Below are 24,337 nucleotides of genomic sequence, written 5' to 3' on the forward strand. Positions count from 1 at the left end.
CTAAGAAGATGATAATAAAGACTTACTTCAACATCTTATTTTGTCATAACACAATAGAAAAAGAAATTGTATTATTCTTATTATTTTGCATATTTAATTATTATTGAATTCGTTTCCTTTGCATTTGCACTTACTATAGTGAAAAAGTGCATTACAAATGACCACTACTATTGAGAGACCACACGTTATGGTACACCCACACAATGTATTAAAGAAAAGATGGTATACACCTTCACCTACATGATGCAATTGGGCACATGTGATTGAAACTCAAGGATGTCAGGGTCAAGCTGGCACACACAAAGGATTAATGCCTCAAAGTGTAAGCTAGATCTACAAAAAAAAAAACTATTATAATCAACAAGATGGCATGATCATGAAATGTTTATACTTTGTGTATATATATATAGGTTGAAAGTTAAAATGCATATATCTTTACATGAAAAACTTGTATAAAGATTTCAACATTGTTTTTGTAATGCATATGTAACAAAGAGCTTTCACATGATACATATATTAAGGGGTATCTATGATGAAAGAATTTATGAAACCATGGCAAGTAACTTTGTTGTAATCACTCTACCATCAACAATGTGCTTCATGAAGCAATCTGCATTGATGACCTTCATCAAGAGAGAAACCAAGACAAGAGAGCTATAAGCACTAGACCTTACCCTTAGCTAGGTCACAACAAGGTCAAGATGAGCAAAACTCAATATCTAATGAGTGTTATCAGAAAGAGACAACAAGAACTTTTGAAAATGGTAAAAATCCTTATGTTGGTTTACCAATCCAAAAGGAAAAACCAAAGCCACCATGGACACCACAATAGCTTCTAAGACTACTAAGAAGAAGACTCCATCAAGAAAAAATAGTAGACCAAGGGCTTACAATCATCAAATTGACAAATAGTTGGACCAAATTGGCAATGGGTATTTTGGGTTGGCTACGTCTTTTTTAGTGAAGAGCAATAGGTAAATCCACTCAAGCAATCATAGCCTTCTATTCACATGGCTATTTTAGGATGACCAAATTGGATGGGACAAATTTGATAGATGAGGATAAGTAGAGACTAGAGTAGATTGTATTTCTTTTCCTTCTCTAAAAAACCTAAAAAACAATACCCAATCTTGCATTTAGTAATGAAATGCATCCAATCATTAGGTTGATTGCATGGATTGATTGAGCCTATTACTTATTCCAAAAGCATTAATGGGAGTATAGACTCGTAAATTGTATTACACAATCTATTGTGTTTCTATGATTCAGAGAGAACTATACATTTTGCTTCTCAATGCTTGCAAGTGGTTGGAGCAAAGACTTTAGTATGGTGGTCTCTAAATTTTAGAATATTCTCAAATTTTAAGAGGTCCCTTAATTTTACAAGCCTCATATTGATCTAAAAATACTAGTCCTAAAAAATAAGGATGAAATTCTCACATATACTAACAATGCTTACTAATTTTAGTTCATAGAAAAAAAAAGAGACAAAGATATATAATGTGCATGGTTGGGCAATGCTCTTTGTAAAGCCTTCAAGCTTCTCTAAAATCCTAGCTAAAGAATAAATGGCACAAATCTCCCTCCAATTGAGCTAGAAAAGCTCGCTTCTTCGATTGTACGAGACATTTAAAGAGTAGACCTACTTGTTTGTGAAAAGTAGATCACAATGCCACCTCTCGTCAACTATGATATACAAGAGTCAACAACCATGAAAAATAATACAGAATGAGAAACAAGAAGCGCTCTTTATAAGAAAAAGGAGAAAAATTGTGTAAAAAGAGAATATAAAGTAACATAAGACGAGCATCCAATCACATGTCATGAGATGTAACAAGTGGTGGGACACTTAAAAGCTTGTGTGACAACCTTTGCTTACTAAGCCATCGATACTCCACCCATAAAAGTTAATTTTCACAAATGAACATAGTTCGAGAGACCATTGACAAAGTTTACATATGCAAGGCCCTAGATCATGATGGCTTGGTAGTTGAGCCTCATACATTCTAGAGATATGATGGCAAAAGTCATTGTATGCTTATTTAATAGAGCCATGTGTAAAGGATTCCCAAAGATTTGGGGATACACATCCATACCTCTGCAAAAAGCGTATAAGCCAAATCTACTAGCAAGGGTCAAAACATAAGAGCACTATATCTATCATTGCTCGGCTTACTATGAGATTCAAGGGCACTTCCATTATTTTTTCAAGGACGCTTTTGAACCATTTAATTATTAAGAGTCATAAATTACAAAAATTAGAGATCCCTTGGTCTTTTTCTCTTGAAGATACAAGGACTAAGAGACTATCCTCAAACATAGAGCACTGATATATTGAGGGCCCACCTAGAGATAGCTCATAGATTTCTTTATCAAGAATACCTAGGCTCAATGCACATTTGAGATGAGTGCCAAGGAGTTCCCGCACAACCTCAACATCTTTGATTTCGATAGATACATTGATGACACATGAATACAAGGGTATAACAGATTATTGTCTAAACTAAACTAAAACCAAGTCCCCCAAGTTCGACTACATTGGATGAGATTGAGGCTTTGTACTAGCATGCCAATGAGAGCTTTCTTTAGATGATCTATATCTTCATGGAATTCTTAGGTTCACTTCATGTATCTTTGATGTCGATCTAGTGCGTGGACAAATGGACACTTCCATCACTTAAAATACTAGCATAACTAGGTCTTTTATTTTAGCATTTAGATTTCATTTGAATTGCTATATATTTCCTAGATAGTTCTATCATTTTGCAAACAATTGTAAATTACATTCTTGTATATCATTTTGGCGTTTGCTGGGCATTCACAAATCATTTAATTTCATTTCTTGGTCAAGTGCATGAATGATAAATTCATATGCTAATCAATCAACAAATATTAGGAGATTGAGGGACGTATAGAATACTGCAAAATCTTTCCTCATTAACAAACATGTTAACAGTTTTGACTATCATACACCTTGATCAACAGATCAATAATTCTCTGTTCTACTCTATGGTTTGGAACACATTCTGCTACTTAGCATCTACAAACATGCCAAATATGTAAGCTCAGATGGTTATCAGTGCACTGCCTCGCCTACAAAAAGACTGCCAGACTCGCACCATCCAGCCATTACATCAGCATGCAGACCCTGTGAAAATCCAACTCAGGAAATTCTGCAACTAATGTAAAGCGAATTTGAATCAATCTTCAGAGAGAGAAAAAGGGCATACTTTACTAAATCCAAGCCACCTGGAGTCCCCTCGGAAAGTGAAGTGTTGCCTCTTCGAATCAGGCACTCCCTCACTCCAGGTGCCACAGATCACCTGCTTGATGCATCGGAGGATGAGACAATAGAATGGGAGTGGACTTCTAGAAAACCGTGCTTGAAGTCTGTAGATACTAGACTACATAGTTTGCATTGTCAAAAACAAGAAACTTAAGAGCATTCTAATAACACAGAACTATATAGTCGACGTTATATCAATTACTTTTTTTTACTAGGAGTGCCACATCCTCCTCGCCCCCCCCCCCCCCCCCAATGCTTCTTTCCCTTCCCCCGTGCAAAAAGGAAAAAAAAATGTAAGAAAATGAAGGCTATAAAGGGAAGCTGTAAACAAGTGTACAGGGAAGAGTGAAACCAATCCAGAGAATACAATCACCACCAATATTGTGGATAGAGTGCTCTTTCAAACTCCTGCCAGTATTGGAAACCTTGTGCTCACACCTGAACAGCCTCCATCCTTCATCCACATAAAAATCCGAGGCCTCCAATGAAGTGCTCTGTGGACTGTTACACAAACCCCTACCTGGGGATAAGCCTCTTGGCCATCTCCAAACTCACTATCCTTGAACAAATCCTTAGCATTTTATAGGTATTAGGACTTGCTGGCCACTGACCAATAGGCCTGAACTGCCCTGACCTGCTGCTTTCACATGGCACATCCAACCAACCTGGTCAGATAGCCTTGCAAACCTGTTAAACACTTTCTATTCCTGTGAGTCTTTCTGGTGTAAATGCATGTGTCACTGGCACATTTTACACTCTTACATAGGAGGGGTTTCCCCATGTGAACACCCACTTTTGGTGTGGATTGTGTACCTTAGGGTTTGTACCTTTCTTTCTACTCTCGCATTAGTGAAGGTACCTTGGGATTTCTACATAGTATACCTTAGCGTTTGTACCTTTCTTTCCCCTCTAGCATTAGTGGAGGTACATTCACACACAAACTGTGTTTGCTCTCTCTCACTCTGCCCCCATCACAGCGCCTGCCACAGCCACGCGATCCCGTCACAGCCACGCCATCTCCCGCCATTGCCCAATCAGCTCTGGGAGTAACCTCTCTCTCTCTCTCTCTCTCTCTCTCTCTCTCTCTCCCCCTGCCATCGCATAGCCATCCATCGTGTTCATGCCCGACATTCCGACCACTCGTCCGATCCACGTCATCACTTGGACGAAGGGGGGACCACTTGGACGCCTAGAGGGTCCATTCGGACGCCAAGCACCAGCCGCCCAAGAACCCACCCATGCCCGTCACTTAGACCATCCCCCCGCCACTCGGACGGCCCCGTGAATCGGACTGCCATGGGGGCTCGGACCCCCCCCCCCAATTTCAGGCCTACCACCAGGCACAAGCCTTCTGGCCCGCTGCCCCCACACCTGGACCCGTCACCCGCCCAGCTAGTCACACCATCTCCAGGTCTAGCCAGCACCCCGACAACCCTGCCATCTCCCGCCATTGCCCGATCAGCCCACCACCCACCCGCAATGGTGCCAAACAGCCAATGACCCCAACCCGCTAAGCAAGACAAGTGGACCGATAGGATGACCAAGACATCAGCAACATCAAGGAAATCATGGCCACAATGTGCACAGACACCGCACACCAAATCAAGGAGGAAATAAGCTCAAAAGTGCAAGAATGGAAGAATGAAATCTACGCAGAGATCACAGCACACTTCACCTCTTGGAAGGTGGACATTGAAATGTCCCTCCAATAAAGAAATAGGGTGATTGAAGAGCTGAGGCACGAGCTTGATGACTACAGAAACCAGCTTGACCTCCTCAAGGAGGAGGAAGGGGAAATTACTGAAACAACGCCTACAAAGGTACAAACCGAGATCTACGAGCTGAAGACACACATGACAAAGGAGCTCAACACATGGGCAAACATAGCGAAACAAGCACGAGCCGAGGTGGCTGAGAACTCCAAGTGGATTGAAGTAGCGAAGAAGGCACCAACAAAGAAGGAGGTATGTGTGAATGCAGCATTGGAGGAGGAGAAAAGGAGAAAACCTCCACATCTGGGTGGTAGGATGGACGGAGGGAGACATCCCCTTGGCAGACGCCAAGAAGATATGTGAAAAGCTGGGAGTTGAGGACCCCACAATAGTGGAGAACACATGGCCCGTAGGGAAAGACCTCACCAAAAGCCGACCTCTCATCCTCAAATTCGCCAACCTAGAATCCCGACGAGTCTTCTTCTCTAAAAGGATAGCGCTAAAAGGGGAAAAGGTCTATCTGGAGGATGACCTCACACCCGCATAGGTGGTACACCATAAGGAATGCATGCTGTAAATCCTGGAAGCACGCAAAGCACGGAAATGGGCAGTATACCAAGACAGCCAGGTCATCATCATAGATAAACGCCAATGACCGCGCGTGGCCTATGAGACTCACTTGAGGTTTGCAGTATGGAACTGCAACGGAGCTATGAAGATAGATGCAAGACTATTCCAAGAGATCTTCACTGACAAGGATATCATCCTATACACAGAAACCCACCAGAGCCCAGGCACACACCTACCCAAAGTGAGGGGATACAGATGGGAGACGACAAGCCACCATAGAGCTCGAACAAAAGGAGGGACCCGAGGGTCCGGAGGAGTTGCAGTGCTATACAGGGAGGAGTTACAACCCATGGTGCAAGTCATGCGGAAAGATGAGAAGGCCCGGTTCATGTGGATCCGGATACACACAGATTGCCCTCGAGACATCTACATGGCGGTGTGCTACTTCCCCCTAGCACACTTCCCATACACGCTATAGAAGGGGGAGTCATTTTACCTACCACTATATGAGGACATCATACACTACTCCAACTTGGGGAATGTCATGTTGGCTGGAGACTTCAATGCCCGCACAACATACAGACAGACTCCCTTCTTCGAGAGCGAAGACCATATATACAAAGAGAGAGCACTGGAGGAGATAGGGCTCAACTGTACATCACAAGATACAGTTGAATGCACTGAGTATGGCGACCACCTACTAGCGCTAGGGGGCGCGCATGGATTAGCCATCCTCAACAGGCTGGACATATGGCCAGGCTCGGACGCCCTCACATGCTTCCCACATAAGCATGCGGCTAATTGCAACAAATGAGGGGCACCAGGAGCACCTACACAGAAATTGGGAGCAAGCACAGTGGACTACATACTCAGGCCCCTATCACTTATCCTTGATATCTAGTCCTTCAGAATATCACCCCGCCCGCTTGCAGTGGACGCCAACCATGCCTACTTGCAGTTTGACATCGCCTGTAGACATGACCCAATCCCCCCAGCAAGCAGCCTCCCAAGATTCCCTAGGTACCACTTCACCAAGTTAACTGCAAGCGCTTACTCCGACCACCTCTATTGGATCTTGCAAGAAATGATGAACCCCTACTCACCCTTGGAGGAGATCACAACACAACTGGTGGGAACACTCCACACCTCGGCAGCCAAGTACTTCCCCCACACATCCCCCCGTCCCTCCCCTCCGGCCAAGAATGTCCCACAGAATAACTGGTACAATGCAGAGTGCAAGGAAACCTGGCTTCGTCTTCAACAGGATGAAGCATGAGGAGTACACACGCACAAACAGGCACGCTTGATCTTTCGTCGCCTCATATGAAGGAAGAAACGGGCCTACCTATCCAAAGTAGAACGCGAATTCTACCAATTATTCTTAGGACAGGACAACAAGGAGCCGTGGAAGGCATTCCAGGAGCCCCATGCTCAAACACCCATTACCTCCCTGGACACATGGCATGCATATGCGACCTCAGTGTACCAAATACCTGAGCAGCCCTCGCTGCCCCGACCACTAGGGAGCAGACTCCAGGCATCTACATTCTTTAGAACGGAGTGGGTTTGGGACGCCATTAACAAACTACAGAATGGCCGAGCCCAAGACCATGAAGGCTTAGTAGGAGAGCACCTGACCCATGCCCGGACGTACTTGCACCCCTTCTAGTCCACATGTTCAATAGAGCCGTATGTGAGGGCTTCCCTGCCAGCTGGTTGGCCAACACCATAATACCTATCCTGAAGGTTGGAGATCCCATGGCCCCCACGAACTACCGAATAGTCATGGTTGGCCATGTACTGGCCAAGCTCTATGGATCCATCATGGACCTTGAGCTGAGCAAGTGGGTGGGGCAACACCAGCACTAGGCGACTGGACAGGCAGGGTTCAGGAGGGGGTACTCCACTCTTGACCATATCCTCACACTTAGAGCCATTATAGAGGAGGGTAGGGCACATGCGAGGCGGGTATACTGCTACTTCGTGGACTTCCGCAAGGCCTTTGACACATTACCACGAGCCATGCTCATGCAAAGACTACAAAAACTGGAGGTTCCGCCCGAAATGTGTTGGGGGATACTCGCACTATACAAATTGGTCACGGGCCGAGTTCGAACACCAAGGGGGCTGTCAAAGGAGATAACTAGCACCATTGAAGTTAAACAAGGATGCCCACTCTCGCCTACTTTATTTGGTCTCTACATTGATGCGATATCAGAGTACATGGATAGATTGGGAGGGGAGGGATCTAGCCTAGAAGGGATACTAATACCCATCTTACTATATGCGGACGACATAGTTCTCATCTCCAGCACGCCCGAAGGGCTATAGCATCAATTGAAGGCACTACAGGCCTTTTGCCAAGATAAAGACCTCACTGTGAACCTGGGGAAGACCAAGGTCATGGTGTTCAACACTTCAACCCAATGGATTCGATGGTCAGTACCCCCCTTTACATATGGCGGGGAAACTGTGCAAGTGGTCCAAAGATACGTCTATCTGGGGATTACATTTTCAGGACCGAGATTCACTTTGAGAAAGGCAGTAGAAGATAGATTGACATGAGGCTATGCAGCCCTCGAATCCATGGAAAACCAATGCACCCGCATACAATTCCAGGAGCCCCATACAAAGCTCTGGCTATTTGACACTCTAGTCACACTAGCACTCTTATATGGGGCTCCCATATGGGGATCCGGTCTTTATCACACGAGGAGGGCCACACAAGACTAGCCACTGCCTCAAGAGGAGGCCACCTATGAGGGATGGGAGCAAATGGAGAGACCCCTAGTACTTATGATCTCACCGATGATCCGGAGCAAGCCCTCTATGCCACACGAGATCATTAGAGCAGAGATGGGAGCACCGCCCATCGTAGCTGGGGCCCTCTTCCAAACAGTGGCCTTCTTGAACCGACTATGGGACTTGCCCCGGCATCCGTACCCCAGTCTCGCACTAGAGTCGTCCAAAAAACTAGCACTGCAAGGGGACACTGAATGCTGGTATACTCGACGAGAACAGAGACCTGGCTACAACTACATGGCCTACACATGGACCACCTCCCCCCACTACAATACAGCCTAGATTGCCCCCACCTAGAGCTCACCTGAGAGAAGGTGAACCGTATCATCAGAATGGACATCATTCAACTACACATGGCCAAGACATGGGTGACTCCTACAGAAGAACTAGGGACAAAGAAGATTTTCTACTGGGAGCACTTCTTGCACATATCTCCGAACGACTTCATTACCCGCCCAAGCTACATGGACACACACTTGTCCCATGGAGTCAGAAGCGCCATCGGACAGATCCGTACATCTTCACACCAACTATGGGTCGAGACAGGTAGATACGGGGGTCACCCCCTCCCCCTAGAAGATCAGATTTGCCAAATCTACTAGCTCGAGTGAAAGACAGAAGAACACTACATATGCAGGTGCCCAACGTACTACGAGATCCGGGGACGCTTCCACTGCCTGTTCAAAGAAGGATTCGGTCCACTCTCTAGAGTGATGGATTTCAAGGACTAGAGATGCCTTGGGCTCTTCCTGCCGGAAATATGGCGCCATAGAGTCCATCTCCTCTGGACCTCGGAGCGAAGACAGGGAGCCACCCAACGCCTGCTCACAGAATTCTACCAAGAGCAACTACCATCCCCACCCCTGAGCCCCCACCAACCCCACTGACCTCCTCGGCCGCAGGGGACCATCCTAGCCATAGCCACGGCAAGAAGCAAAGCCCGACACCCACGCCCAATCGGCCCCCGCCCCTGCAGGAGGCACATGTCGAGGATACAAGGGATACTACGCCGCCACCGGAGGGCCTTGCCCCATCGATTCAGCCTCTCGATGTTAGATAGACCCATGTGGGACATTTTAGGATGACCAAGATCCATGAGCAGTCCCACACCATACTTGGAACACATATGAATTGTATCCATCCTATATACCACCTTGTACCTACTCAATTGGTTTATCATAGCATTAGATGGTAGCTAATTGGGACCTGGATCCTAGCCATAGCCATGGCAAGAAGCAAAGCCCGACACCCACGCCCAATCGGCCCCCGCCCCTGCAGGAGGCACATGTCGAGGATACAAGGGATACTACGCCGCCACCGGAGGGCCTTGCCCCATCGATTCAGCCTCTCGATGTTAGATAGACCCATGTGGGACATTTTAGGATGACCAAGATCCATGAGCAATCCCACACCATACTTGGAACACATATGAATTGTATCCATCCTATATACCACCTTGTACCTACTCAATTGGTTTATCATAGCATTAGATGGTAGCTAATTGGGACCTAGAAAGTTTCCCAGACATTTTGTGTGTAATGCTTTGGTCTCATAGGCCACTTTGGCCTTTCGTAGACGTTAATATAACTTTCTTTCTTTTTTTCTTTCTTTCTCTTCTGCTCATCGTTTCCTCTCTCTGTAGCCTGATTTCAGCAATTAATGTTAGAGCAAAATAGCTTACCTATGAGACTTGAGCTTCTTTGTCAGGCACATTGCATGTCTTCCATGTTCTACTTGTGCACTCTCCTTTCTCACTATTGCTCTTCTGCTGAGCACAAACTGACTGGTTAAGAAGAGTGGTAGAAAAGAGAAGAAGAAGAAAACAAAAGAGTGAATCATGTAGAAGGAGAAGATGACGAGTGTAGCAGATATAAAAGAGAATCATGAAGCAGAAGAAGACATCATGAGCGGCATGGATTGCACCAATGTCATCAGTTCATTTGCTTTTGCCTTGACTGCTCGCTTTCCTCTCCACACCTGTTGGCATAGTATGGGGGAGTTTCGGAAACGGGGGAAACGAAAACGGGAAAAACTGGAGTTTCGGAGTTTCGGCCAAATTTTGGAAACGGCGTTTCGGATTGTACACTAAAATAAATATAGTATTATAATTTATGTGGGTATGTAAATATATCAATGCCTACAATAGCATGTACCCAAATTTCATACAAAACTTTTTGAGTCCATGTTATATGATTGAAATCATGATTCATTACACATATCAGCACTCATGAGTGAAGATTGAAGAGTTAAGACTCAATGGTTGAAACTTAAGACAACTTAACACAATTAAGACTTAATTTTCAAAACTGAAGGCGACAAATGAATTATAATTTATGACTCCTAACTAACATCAATAACAATGGAACAAGAATCAAGATGCATAATAAGTGAAATCAAGACACAATGATACATATAACTATGTCATGTGAATAATCAATTAAAACTTCCAAGTCCAGTGAGCACTGAGCAATGTGTACTAGTCTCTAGACTCTAGTAACTACTAAGAGTAATAAGTATCAACATCAATGAATGACTGGTAACTATAGTCTGGACAACAAGGCCCGATGTCTTTGTTGGGAACGCATGCCAAGTGGTCTTTCACGCGTATTACGCTCCCTGAATTCTCCAATCCACAATAGTTGCGCCACCACTTCTTTGATCCGCTGGAGCCCTCGTATCCCTTGATTGGAGTGACGTGTCTCCAATATGGATCCAACGCCATAATTAGCCTTTAGGTAATGGGGGGAAGAAGAGGAGGAGGAGGAGGAGGAGGAGGAGGAGCAGCAGCAGCAGCAGCAGCAGAAGAAGAAGAAGAAGAAGAAGAAGAAGAAGAAGAAGAAGCAGCAGCAGGAGAAGCAGAAGTAGCAATAGTAGAGTAGTAAAGGCTAATGGAAGAAGAAGAAGAACAACAACAACAAGAGGAGGCGGCGGCGCTGTGGAGGGGGGGGGGGGGGGGGGGGGGGGGTGAGGAGGAAGAGGAGGAGGAGGTGGAGGCGGAGGCAGTGGCGGGAGCTGGAGTGCCCTGAAACGGACCGCAAGATGCGGAAGCGCCGATCTGCCGTTTCTGTTTCGGTCCGAAACGGCCGGTCCGTTTCGGCAGCCCCGAAACACCGTTTCGGGGTACTAAGCCTGCTGGCCAGGACTGTCTTCTCTCTCCACACCAACAGCCAGCCGTTCTCTCTCCTATTGTCTCTCTCTCCTCAAGCCTCCACATCCATTCGTTTCTCTGTTCACAGCATTTCCTCCATCAAAACTGTTTTCAGCTGTTGCCCAAAAATTAATCCTCCAGGCCCACTTATTCTTTTTTGGGCATGGGCACCTAAGGTCAAGTCTGGTCTTGCCTGAATTTTTGGGACTGCCTGCCCGGACATCTTTTTAGGCACTGCCCCAAATTTTTTTAACAGCAGTTGTACTAGGTGTTTTTTGACATCTTGATAAAATCTACAGAGTCAATCTGTCCATCTGAAGCTTCATTTGATGGGTGTTGCTCTTTTCCCTGTTTTTACATGCAGATACACCGAACAGCAGCAAAACAGCCCCAGATTCAGGAATTTTCCTGCAATTTTTGGACTGTGCACTTGTGCATATGCAGTTGGGATCATGACAGGCCACACTAATCTATAATCATTGGTTTGGCTTGCTCTCTGCACGTGAGAAGTTGGATGGGACCAACTTTGAAGCATGCCTTCATGGCCAAGGGGTTTAAAATATTGTTACGGGGATTGACGAACACCCAGGCCCATGAGGCAATAATAACACAAGCAGCAATAATGCATCTCTTTCTTCTAGCTCATCAGATGTCACATCATCTTCATCTACAGCCATTACTCCAACTCCTCCCATTACAAAGTAGCTGAGTAGGGATGGTAAGGATGCTTGAGCACATGAGTTATTGCCTAAACGGCCAATCATACCACAAATCCGGCCATGCAAGAACATGAAGAATACTTGGGACATGATTGCTTAGTGGATTGCCCGAGTCTTATCAGGGCTTACGTTATACTTTGAGATTGGTTGCTAAACGCAATGATGCCAATTTTTATACATTCGATGTGCTGGTTACGATACTATTTCAGGAGGAACAAAGCCACCTAAATCAATCAGCTACATTGATAGGCAGTCAAGGTTTTGCCTCCTCAGTGAGCTTGGCATCTAGTGAACACCATAAAGATGAGGGGCACTCATCATCTCTAATCAACCAAAAGAGGATGAGAAGCAAAAAGAAGTGCAACTAACAACTATTGTCCCAAGCCTAGGCATAACATTTCAGAGTGTCACAAGCGTAAGGCCTTTGAAACCAAAACCCCCCCCACAACACAGCACACCCCCCCCCCCCCCCCCCCCCCCCCCCCTCTTTCCCCCGACCTGGAAAAAAAAAGCAGCCTAGTTTGGTGCTCACAAATCCTTCTAGTTGGGGAAAGGAGGTGGTAGCACACCTTGCAAAGGCTTTTGAGCATTATGCATTTGCTATTTCATACCTCCATGATTCTTCTATCCATGATGCAAGTCTCCTATTTTTTTTTCGAAAAAAGATGTGGCTGATTATATTTGTCAGTAGATCAAAAATCACTCAAACATACAAGCCTCTCAAGGAGGTATAGGGGTTAGAGGGATAGAAACAATGGAGGGGGATTGTAGTACCAGTAAAGAGCAGCCATCTTGTCGCATAAAAAGCAGGCCATGGCAACCCTAGGTGTGAATGTGAAACTCCCATTGGCGTTGAAGTCACCCTATAGCTGCTCCCAATGGCCACCAATTGATTGGATGATGGATGAATAGAGCTCTCCTAAAGCATTGTACACCAAAAGGCTCTCATTGCTAAAAGTCATTTGGCATTATGCCTTCCAAATGTGCCACTCTAGGAGGCTCCCAATGGTCTCCTAAACCTTTGTTCATGACACTATAGGCTCCAATACCTAATACTTGGCATGTTGGGAATAAAGGCTCACCATGCCTTTTACCGTGTTCGGGTGTGAACACGCCCTTTCACTTTGTATACTTTATATATATTCAAAACCTAAAATGTGGTACACAAGTCTTTGTACGAAACATCAAGTGTCGTGCTCACTCTCTCACTCTACTGCCCTCAACTCTCTGCACCTTCACTCTCAGTTCACGAACAGCCTTCACAACAAACTGGTATCAGAGCACACAAGCTGTGCACGCTTCCCGAAGCTAGTGACGGTCATCAGGCCATGTGAAAGTCGAGCAGAAGCTTCAGGCACCAGTTGTCAGTGTTTGGCAGGTGCAAAAGAGGTAGTCGGACCAGCAGGCAATATAGCAGATGTCACAGGTGTTGCAAGCCGACTAGAGGGGTATTTGTCGGTAGGTCACATGCGTTGTAGGCGACACGTGATCAGACTCAGGCGATCAGGCTGCAGACGATGCATTACAAGCGACACGCCACCAAGCAGTAGGCAACACGCTGCACGTGACACGCAAAGCGACGATGGGCAGCTGGCAACTAGGACCAGTCACCACGAATGTGGCCCGTGAGGCCAGGCGACTACAGGCAGAGGTCAACATTTAAAAGAAAAAGAAATATCCTTCTTTTTCTTTTCTTCTTCATCGGGCCTTCACACGCTAAGGCACAAAGCCAAATTCTCCCCAAGAAAATTGGGGCTTTTCTCGGATTTGGGGACTTTAATGCAAAAGTGGACAATCTTACTCAGAAATTGCGAAATCATTGCACAATTGCCCGTGAAATTTTGGGGTCTTTTCACATTTTAGTGAAATTTCTTCAATTTTAGTGAAATTTGTGTACACTGGACCCGAGAAATTTGGGGCTTTTGCAGAATTTCATCAATTTGTGCAAGAATTGCCTGGTATATGCACTTGGGTACTTGGATTGATGCAATTTGAATGGATTATCCTCTAAAAATTTGGGGCTTTTGACCCAAATTGTCAAATTTGTGCTCGGAAATGCCTTTGGAGCAGAAATTGCAATGAAATTTTGGGAATTTCACATGTAACTGTTAGCTTGGTCTCTATTGTGTCAGAAATTGCTTGAGGAGTGCAACAAACAACATTTTTAATTCTGAAAATTTATTTGCAGATCTGAAATTTCTGCAATCTTGGGATTTTCATTGCTGGTTGGTACTCTTGTGCACTGTGGTTACTTGTATCATATTTGGGCTTGTCTTTGGTGACTGGTTAGTCAATTTGGGACTGCAAATTATGGCTAGAAACAATGATAGTAGTAATCTTCTATACATTAAGAAGCTTGAGGCTTCCCATAATTTTGCAATCTGGTAGAAACAATGCTATAATGTCGTGGTGTAGAAGAAACATGTAAAGCCCATCAAAACAAAGGGAATCAAACCAACAGACATGGAACAAGACGAGTGGGATGACTTGAACGAGCTTGCTCGCTCTACCATTGAGCTCTCAGTGTTAGACAACTTGCTCTTTACCATTGAGAAGCTGAATTCAGCATATGCAATGTGGCAAAGGCTTGAAGAATTGTATGCTCAGAAAAGTGCAGCCAACAATGTTTATTGGTGGAAAAAACTGATGGACTTTCACACGAAAGAAAGTACAACCATGTCTGTACATTTGAATGAGTTTAACTCAATTTTCAGTCAGTTGATTGCTTTGGATTTTCATATTGATGAAGAATTCAAAGCTACCTTCTTCCTATGCACTCTACCTAAAAGTTGGGATACTTTCAAGACAACTTTGAGTAATTCGAATGCTCAACTGTTATACTCTGATGTGGAGAGTTCTTTGCTGATGGAAGAACTCAATAGGCAGAATAACTCAACAAACAAGTCTTCAAATGCATTACACACTACACACAGATTTCAGCATAAGAGCAATTCTGAAAACAAAGCATGCAACAAATCTCATAGAAAGAATATGGAGTGCCATCATTGTGGCAAAAAGGGACACTACAAAAGGGATTGCTTTCAGCTGAAGAAAGAGAAGGGCAAAAACTAAAACAATGAAGCCAACAAGGCTGAAAACAAGGACACTGTCAAAAAGAGCAATGTGAAAATAGAAGAGGTTAATGTAGTCACTCATGATAATGATAGTGATGGTGATGTACTTTTAGCTTCTTCTTTGGATGCACATGCATTGATTGCACATTCTGAGGATGATATTCACACTTGGATACTTGATTCAGGTAGTCACACCCCATCATGAGTAGTTCTCTGACTACAATGGTACTATACGTGGTGTTGTCCATGCATGTAAAATTGCAAGTATTGGCAGTGTGAAACTCGAATTTCAGCATGGCTCCGTGTTTGTTTTGCATAATGTGAGATATTACCTCAGCTTAAGAAGAGTTTGATAAGCACAAGGGCAACTAGACGATGAAGGCTATCACACCACCCTTCGGGATAGCGAATGGAAAATATGTAGGGGCTCCTGCATTGTTGCCAAGGGGTCCAAAAGTGATACTCTATATCATTTGCATGTATCTAGTGTGCGTGACCATATTGTCGCCATAATTGAGCAGCCAAGTGTTTCTTTGTGGCATAGCCAGTTGGGACACACGAGTCAATCTGGAATGAAAGTGGCCTTTCGTTTGGGTTATTTACCGTCCTTGAGGTATATTGATTTTGAATAGTACAATTATTGTATTTATGATAAACATGCTCAAACGTCACACAAAAAATCTATTTCTCTAAAGTCTTCATTTTTAGAGTTAGTACATTCAAATTTATGTCAAATGCCAAGATTATCTCTAGGGGAAAAGAAGTATTTCATTACTTTTGTTGATGATGCCACATGTTACGAGGACGTGAAAATTTGATAGTTTGCTTATGTTTAATTGACATTTGATTAAAGGATTAATCAAATGTGCAATTAAAAGATGCACATGTATTGCACATGTGAGATGCAAGCTACTTTCTCACATTTGAAGACCGAAGGACCCTGTGAAAAAGATGGGTGTCAAAGGCAAAACTTGTAACAAGTTACACTTGTTAGATTCTAGGTGAATTTTGGTGTCAGTTTGCCCCTAGGATCATTCATTGGCCATTAAGTGTCAGTGGTGACACTAGGGACTAGGCATTAATTAATGAATTAATGCTTGTCCAAGGATCAATTAATGCATGGGACCACTTTGGGTTGCAAATGGCCTAGCCAATTAATTTTTGGATGGGCAAGGTCAATTTTCTGGGCATGGATTAAGGGCTGAATTAATTTTTAGAATTAATTAATTCTGAAAATTAATTAAATGACTGGAAATTGCTGAAAATGGATTAAGAAAGCTGCCACTTGGCAAAACTTTCCCATGCAAGTGGGGGAAAGGCTAAATAGGGCTGAAGGGAGAGGGAAATCTCGTTTTTTTTTTTTTCATTTTGGAGATGTTGGAAAGAGGTGTTGGATTGTTGTTGCTAGCTTTTGGGGCCAATTCCCAGCCATTGGAGACCATTTTGGTCATGGAGATTGCATATTCTTAACCTTGGGAAGCTGACAATTGCTGCTGATGCACTTTCTCTTGAAGATCACAGTCTCTGATGCTCCTATTGTTGGTGCATCTGTTTGGGGCTGGTACAGCAGGGCAGCAAACTGATTTTGATCAGTTCTTCGCGACAAATCTCAGAATTTTCTCCTCTACAGCATTCTCTCATCTCCTTGAGCCTATGCTCAGCCATTCTCAACAATTCTCAGCCATTTGGAGGAGATTTCAGCCATTTTTGGTGGGCTGATCTGTAATTTCTGCAGTAAACCCTAATTTACAGCAGAAATTAGGGTTTAGCAGCCGCATTGGGATCCGTGCCAGAGATTGAAGGCTCAAGGAACTGAAATCAGCAGCTGATAATTGAAGATTATCAAGGGATTTCAAGAGCCAGCCCATCCCGAATTGATTTGGGGCAGCATTTGGCCAGCCAAGGGTCAAATTGGAGAAAAAGTCCTGGGTGAATCAAGGGGTAAACGACCCAAAAGGCTTTCTGGTCATTTATGACAGCAAGAGCAATTGGTTAGTAGGAGGAGAATCAAGAATCTCAAGTTGTACTCCTTCCAATTGAATAAAAGCTAAAGAAATACCGCAAGGGGCGCCAATTTTGGGGCGAACATGGTGTCTACTGTCCAAGAATGTTATGGTAAAGTGTGTATTTCATTTTATGTGCATTTATTTATTGCTGTAATTAACTCTTAAATCAGGTTATCACCACCCATTCCAAGAACGAAGGCTGGTTTCATGGTTCCATTGCCGGGATACATCAAATCTCTTGATTTGGTGGGCCCGAGGCACCTGATTGCAAGCCAAAGCTTTGTGCTAGTGCTAATTTTTGTGCTCAGCTGAGAAATTACAACAACATGTCTTCATATAGTGAGATGGAATCAAGCAGTGATGATGCCTCTCAGTATGGACATTCTCATGGGAATGAAGAAAATGCAATGCCTAATCTTGGACAAGGCTCTCATGATGGACAACAAGCTGAAAATGTTGCTGTTGGGCAAGATGCAGGGCCTTCAAGCCGTCATGAGGTAGATGACCAGCAAAGTGAAGAGGAATTTGATGACAAGTTCAAGAATTAGATGAGGACAGCAGCAAATCTCTTTGCTGAATTGGCAAAGGATCCTCAGTTTACTCAATTTTTGAATGCTCCGAATAAGGACAGTAAGGGCAAGAAGAAGAAGTCAACTTCTATACCTTCGCGACAGCAAGGTGCACCGAAGGTAGTGCCAAATTCTTCATTTGAAGCTCCTAAAGAGGCCAATGAAGCTAAACACTTGGTACCTAGGGGGCAAGAAATGCAAATGCAAGGCCATTATGGAAGTGCCAATCCAATGGATTTTGGACAGCCCAGTATACATGCTATGATGGGGCAGCCAGGATACTTTGGTGGTAGTACGATTTTTCATGCAATGGTTGGCCAAGGGTCGCATACGGGAATGCACGGTACAAATCCCTATGGTATGCAGCAACCAATGCATGGTGTGCAAGGCCCATTGTATTCGGATATGGCTGGAAATGTGCAAAACCCTATGTATGGTAGAATTGGCTTGATGCCTGGGGCACAAAGTGGAATGTTTGGCAATGCATTTGCACCCCTGAATGCTTATGGGGCTCAAGGAATGACTGCTGGTCATCCAAATGCTTCATTTGGGCTTGGTCATGATGTAAATACAGCAAATGCATCCTTTTTGCAGCAGCCAGTGTATGGTAACTTGACTCCCAAAGGGGAAGCAACAGACTATAATGAGGGTGGAAAAGCAATGAAGTTTGAGTCCTTCAATGGTGCACAAGATAGGCTGAAAGCTTTGACCTTCATTCAGCAATTTGATGCAGCCTATTCAGGGGGAAACTTCACCAAATCCTCTAAGATTTGAAAGACAGCCACTTTCTTGAAGGGAAATGCATTGCAGTGGTGGTCCATGCTCTTGATGCAAGGTAGAGCACCGTTAACATGGGTACAATTCAAGCAAATGTTTGCATTGAATTGGTTGACTAGTACCTTTGAGGTGGACATCATGACAGCTTGGAACAAGCTTGATGCTAAGGAATGCAAGAATTTAGAGCAATACAATAAGAAGTTTTGGGATGCATTGCTGCCCGTCACTTCTTATCGTGCCGTACCCCTTCATGAGCAGATGGAAAAATATGTATGTGGGTTGCCCAAAGAAATCAAGGATTTTTGCATAAAATCCACCGTGTCTAGCATGTCTCAGCTCATAGAGATTGCTGCTACAGCTGATGCTTTGCTGCATGGAAAGGATTCGGACTTCCAAGAGAGCGGGGAGAAGCCGAATAAAAAGTTGTTTAAGGCTAAGAAAAGGGGCATATCTGAAAACCAGCTTGAAAAGAGGCCAAAATAGCAAAGAAAGGGCTCGAAAATATTGGCACAACGTAGGGAATTGATGGCTGCAAATAAATGCTTTATTTGTGAACAAGAGGGTCATATTGCAAAGAACTGTCCCAATAGGCAGCAAGCTGCAAAATTAGAAAATCAAGGAGATCCTAAGGGTAAAAGGTCCAAAACATCAGTGGGATTGGTGCCCGATGTTGTTACTGATCAGCCCAATGATGATGCTACTGAGTTGTACAAAGCATGGAGCAAAATTAGGGATCAACATGCATTGATTTTCTTTGATAATGGTGCACGAGCCAACTTCATCTCTACTGACATGGCAGCCTGTGTAGGCATCAAAGACGACGAGATGGGAGCCATGGGGGAAGCTAGAATGGCATGTAAGGGTCATGCAGAACCTATCACACCACTCATTGGAAAGCTTCGGTTGCACATACAGGGATATGTGGACAGCGAAGAGTTTTACATTGCTCCACTTGAGGGTTGTGATGTGTTGCTTGCTATGCCATGGTGCCACCGTATGCATACAGTGATTGATTCATATGCAAAAGAGATCACTATTCAACATAAGGGAAAGACACTCACACTTGATGTAAAGTTGAAAGGGGAATTTGTCCCTGTTGTATCTGCAGCTGCTATTTCTAAAGCAATGAAAAATCATCTTTCAGCGTATTCAGTTTTTGCTAAGGATAAGGATGATAGTGAGAATGTTGGGAATATGTCTAAATTAGAGAATGATCACATGTCATTTCTGAAAATGTATGCTGATTGCTTCTCTCGATCACTTCCAGGGCAGCTACCACCTAAAAGACCCGAAGATCATGGCATAGACCTTATCCCTGGAAGTAGCCCTCCTAATAAGCCACCCTATAGAGTTAGTGCAGCCCAACAGGAGGAGATTATGAGTCAGGTAAATGAGATGTTAGAAAAAGGATTGATTCAGCCCAGTTCATCTTCTTTCTGTTCTCCAGTGCTTTTGGTGCAGGAAAAGGATGGTTCATGGCGTATGTGCATTGACTATCATGCTCTAAACAAGATCATGATAAAGAACCGCTTTCCGATCCCTCGGATCGATGATGTTATGGATAGATTGCAGGGGGCAGCAATATTCAGCCGTATAGATTTGAAAAGTGGGTATCATCAGATACGCATTAGACCGCAGGATGTGCCTAAGACAGCTTTTAGGACATCTTTTGGGTTATATGAATTTCTTGTCATGCCTTTTGGACTTACAAATGCTCCTACCACTTTTAATCGAATAATGGATCGTATCTTTCGGCCACATAGAGCATTTGTGGGTACTTTCTTTGATGACATGATTGTCTATTCAAAGAATGAGACGGAGCATAGAAAGCACTTGGACATTGTTTTCAATGAGCTACGAAAGCATAGGTTGGTTATCAATGACAAGAAGAGTGAATTCTTTTTGCATAAAATTCACTTCTTGGGACATATTGTATCGGCTGATGGTATTCGTATGGACCCTGCTAAGGTTGAAGCAATACGTTCATGGCCAGCTTTGAAAAATGTTCATGAGATCCGCAGCTTCTTGGGTTTATGTTCTTACTATAGGAAGTATGTATGCGGGTTTGCTGAAATTGCATCTCCATTGCATGCTTTGCAAAAGAAAGATGTGCCATTTAGATGGACAGCAGTGGAAATTTCAGCATTTGAAAAGTTGAAGGAAAAGATGACTTCAGATCCTGTGCTTGTGTTGCATGATCTAAGGAAGTCATTTGTGGTTCAGTGTGATGCATGTGGTAACAACATTGGGATTGTCCTTATGCAAGATGGCCGAGTTATGGCTTATGAGAGCCGAATTCTCTACGGTGCAGAGAGGAATTTACAGGTTTATGAGAAAGAGCTCTTGGCTATAATTCATGCACTGTCTACGTGGAAACATTATTTGTTGGGGGCTGATTTCACAGTGCAGACAGACCATCAGACTTTGAGGTACTTTCTGACACAAACAAAGTTATCAGAGAAGCATATGAGATGGGCAAATTTTCTCTCTATGTTTCATTTTCAGATTGTACATATTGATGGTAAAAAGAACGTTGTGGCTGATGCACTGTCACGTAAGCCACAAATTTCAACCGTCACTATGGTTTATCAAATTGAGTCGGATGCCATGAAAGAGCAATATGCTGCTGATTCGGACTTTGCTAATGTTTATGATCAGCTTTGCAATGGCCAAAGGCATGAGCATTTTATGCTAAGAGATGGATTTTTGTTGATGCATGGACGATTGTGTGTCACAAAGCAATTGAGACCTAGAGTGATCATTGAAAGTCATGCCCCTTCGTATGCAGGACACAGAGGTATTGATGCCACAGTCAAGGCAGTGGAGCATTTCTTTTATTGGCCAGCTTTAAGGCATGATATAGAGCAGTATGTTAGGGCATGCATCATATGTCAGAAGGTAAAGCATGATAGGCAAAAGATGCCGGGCTTGTTGCAGCCCTTGCCTATTCCAGATAGGCCTTGGCAGAGCATTGCTATGGACTTTATCGTTGAGCTTCCTAGGACACCTACAGGGAATGATGGAATATGGACTATATTTGTAAGTTTAGCAAACAAGCCCATTTCATTCCGGTGAGGAAGAAGATAAAGGCTGATCATATGGCATGGTTATTTATGCAACACATTTTCAAGTATCATGGTATGCCTGAGTCAATCATCAGTGATCGAGACCCTCGGATGACCAATCTATTCTGGAAGGGGTTGTTTGAGAATATGGGTACCACGCTGAAATTCTCATCATCCTTCCATCCGCAGACAGATGGTCAGTCTAAGGAAGAAAATTCCATAGTGTTGGATCTTTTGAGGTGCTATGTTTCAGACCACAAGACACAGTGCGAGCAGTATTTGCCATTGGTTGAGTTTGCATACAATAATACGGTGCATAGTTCCACTCGCAAGGCTCCATTTGAGGTGATTGAGGGTGGCAAGAAGGTTCCACCTATTTTGCACACTAAGGATAAGATCTTTGAGGCTGATCGCTTTGTGGAAAGCTTGGATGCAGCCTATGCAAAGATAAAGTATGCACTTCAGAGATCACAGGACAAGCAAAAGCGGACAGCTGATTGCCATAGACGTGCTTTGCAGTTTTCAGAGGGCGATTATGTATTGCTGCGTTTCGAAAAGGCAAGGCTGAAAAAGATGAAGGGAAGAGAGAGGTTGTATCCGAAGTTAAGCATGAGATACTATGGGTCCTTTCAAGTGTTGGAAAAGGTCAGTGATGTTGCATATCGACTGAAATTACCTCCATATTGGCAGATACACAATGCCTTTCATGTCAGTTTGTTGAGACCTTTTCGTGGTGATGTGCCAGAAGATGTATCTGCTGAAATTCAGCCAGAGGTTGAGGAACTAGATGAGATTTTGGTACCCGAGCAGATTTTGGCACATAAGAAAAGGAAGGTCAGAAGTGGGCCAATTCCCAGCCATTGGAGACCATTTTGGTGACGGAGATTGCAAACTCTTGACCTTGGGAAGTTGACAATTGCTGCTGATGCACTTTCTCTTGAAGATCATAGTCTCTGATGCTCCTATTGTTGGTGGTGCATCTGTTTGGGGCTGGTACAGTAGGGCAGCAACTAATTTTGATCAGTTCTTCACGACAAATCTCAGAATTTTCTCTCTCTACAGCATTCTCTCATCTCCTTCAGCCTATGCTCAGCCATTCTCAGTAATTCTCAGTCATTTGGAGGAGATTTCAGCCATTTTTGGTGGGTTGATCTGTAATTTCTGCAGTAAACCCTAATTTACAGCAGAAATTAGGGTTTAGCAGACACCTTGGGATCCGTGCTAGAGATTGAAGGCTCAAGTGACTGAAATCAGCAGTTGATAATTGAAGATTATCAAGGGATTTCAAGAGCCAGCCCATCCCGAATTGATTTGAGGCAGCATTTGGCCAGCCAAGAGTCAAATTGGAGAACAAGTCCTGGGTGAATCAAGGGGCAAACGACCCAAAAGGCTTGCTGGTCATTTATGATAGCAAGAGCAATTGGTTAGTAAGAGGAGATTGAAGAATCTCAAGTTGTACTCCTTCCAATTGAATGAAAGCTAAAGAAATACCACAAGGGGCGCCAATTTTGGGGCCAACAGGGTGTCTACTGTCCAAGAATGTTATGGTAAAGTGTGTATTTCATTTTATGTGCATTTATTTATTGCTGTAATTAACTCTTAAATCTGGTTATCACCACCCATTCCAAGAAGGTTGGTTTCACCACATGCAAAGTTTGGGTTCATCCAATCTGTTGCAAAGACAAGGCCTTGGACAAATTTAAAAAATTCCTAGCACTTGCTAAAAATTAGACCAGCAAGACGTTAAAATGCCTTCGCTCTGACAATGGTGGGGAATATGTTTCCCAAGATGCGAGGTGGAGCAAGCCACCTTTGTATGCACACTTGAAAGTGTTTGGCTGCGAGGCATTTGAGCACATACGCAAGGAAGAATGCAACAAACTTGAGCCAAAGTCCTATAAATGTATTTTCCTGGGATATGGTGATGAAGGTGAAATGGGGTATAGATTATGGGATCTCGAGAAAAGAAAAGTAGTACGGAGCAATGATGTCATCTTCCAGGAAGATCACATGCACAAACAGCCCAAAAGAATGGAGGAGGTCCAAAGGGTTGTATTCCGAGAGGATGTACTAATAGGACAGCAAAGAATGCCCGTTAGATAGCAGCAAATACCTGCTGAAAATGTCCTTGAAAATGCAGAAAAAGATGTTGTAAATGATCAAGAGGATCTTGCCCATATTATGCCACAAATTCAGCAAGAACATATGCACCTGGAACAACTTGAACCAATTATACAGCAAGTTGTACCTGCAGAACAGCAAGCTGTAAATGCAGATTTGTAGGTTGAACAGCCAGCAAATATTGACCACTGGGTCTGTAGGTCAAATAGAGTGCAAAAACAGCCAAATAGATTTGTTCCTGGAGTAAACTATGTGGCTGATTATGTCATGTTAACAAATTGTGGTGAACCGTCATGCTTCCAAGAAGCAATGGACAAACAGGATACTAAGAAATGGCAAAAAGCAATGCTATCAGAGATGGAATCTCTCATGAAGAATGGCACTTGGGATTTGGTACATTTGCCAAAAGGACAAAAAGTGCTACCCTGCAAATGGGTTTACAAAATGAAAGTCACCTTTATTTCTTTGCCCACGTACAAGGCATACTT

At 43.7% G+C, this 24,337-nt stretch overlaps 1 protein-coding gene and 1 pseudogene across 5 annotated transcripts in view; one reads left to right on the forward strand and one right to left on the reverse strand.

The window, feature by feature from the left end:
* Positions 1 to 2,815: 2,815 nt before the first annotated feature.
* The window catches only part of LOC148014374 (uncharacterized), a 133,918-nt gene continuing 112,396 nt past the window's right edge, over positions 2,816 to 24,337 (reverse strand). For all 5 annotated transcript variants that reach the window (XM_087667174.1, XM_087667175.1, XM_087667178.1 and 2 more), the window contains 2 exons: positions 3,231 to 3,323; positions 2,816 to 3,148 (listed from right to left, as the gene is read on the reverse strand). In XM_087667174.1, coding sequence (XP_087523300.1) covers positions 3,077 to 3,148; positions 3,231 to 3,323 — 165 coding nt within the window. In that variant the 3' untranslated portion in view covers positions 2,816 to 3,076. The remainder of the gene's footprint in view (positions 3,149 to 3,230; positions 3,324 to 24,337) is intronic.
* Positions 17,866 to 24,011, forward strand: LOC148014375 (uncharacterized; annotated as a pseudogene).

Source organism: Lygodium microphyllum, chromosome 25 (assembly GCF_053477565.2).
Source record: "Lygodium microphyllum isolate KBCC chromosome 25, Lygodium_microphyllum_v1.1.10, whole genome shotgun sequence".
NCBI lineage: Eukaryota > Viridiplantae > Streptophyta > Polypodiopsida > Schizaeales > Lygodiaceae > Lygodium > Lygodium microphyllum.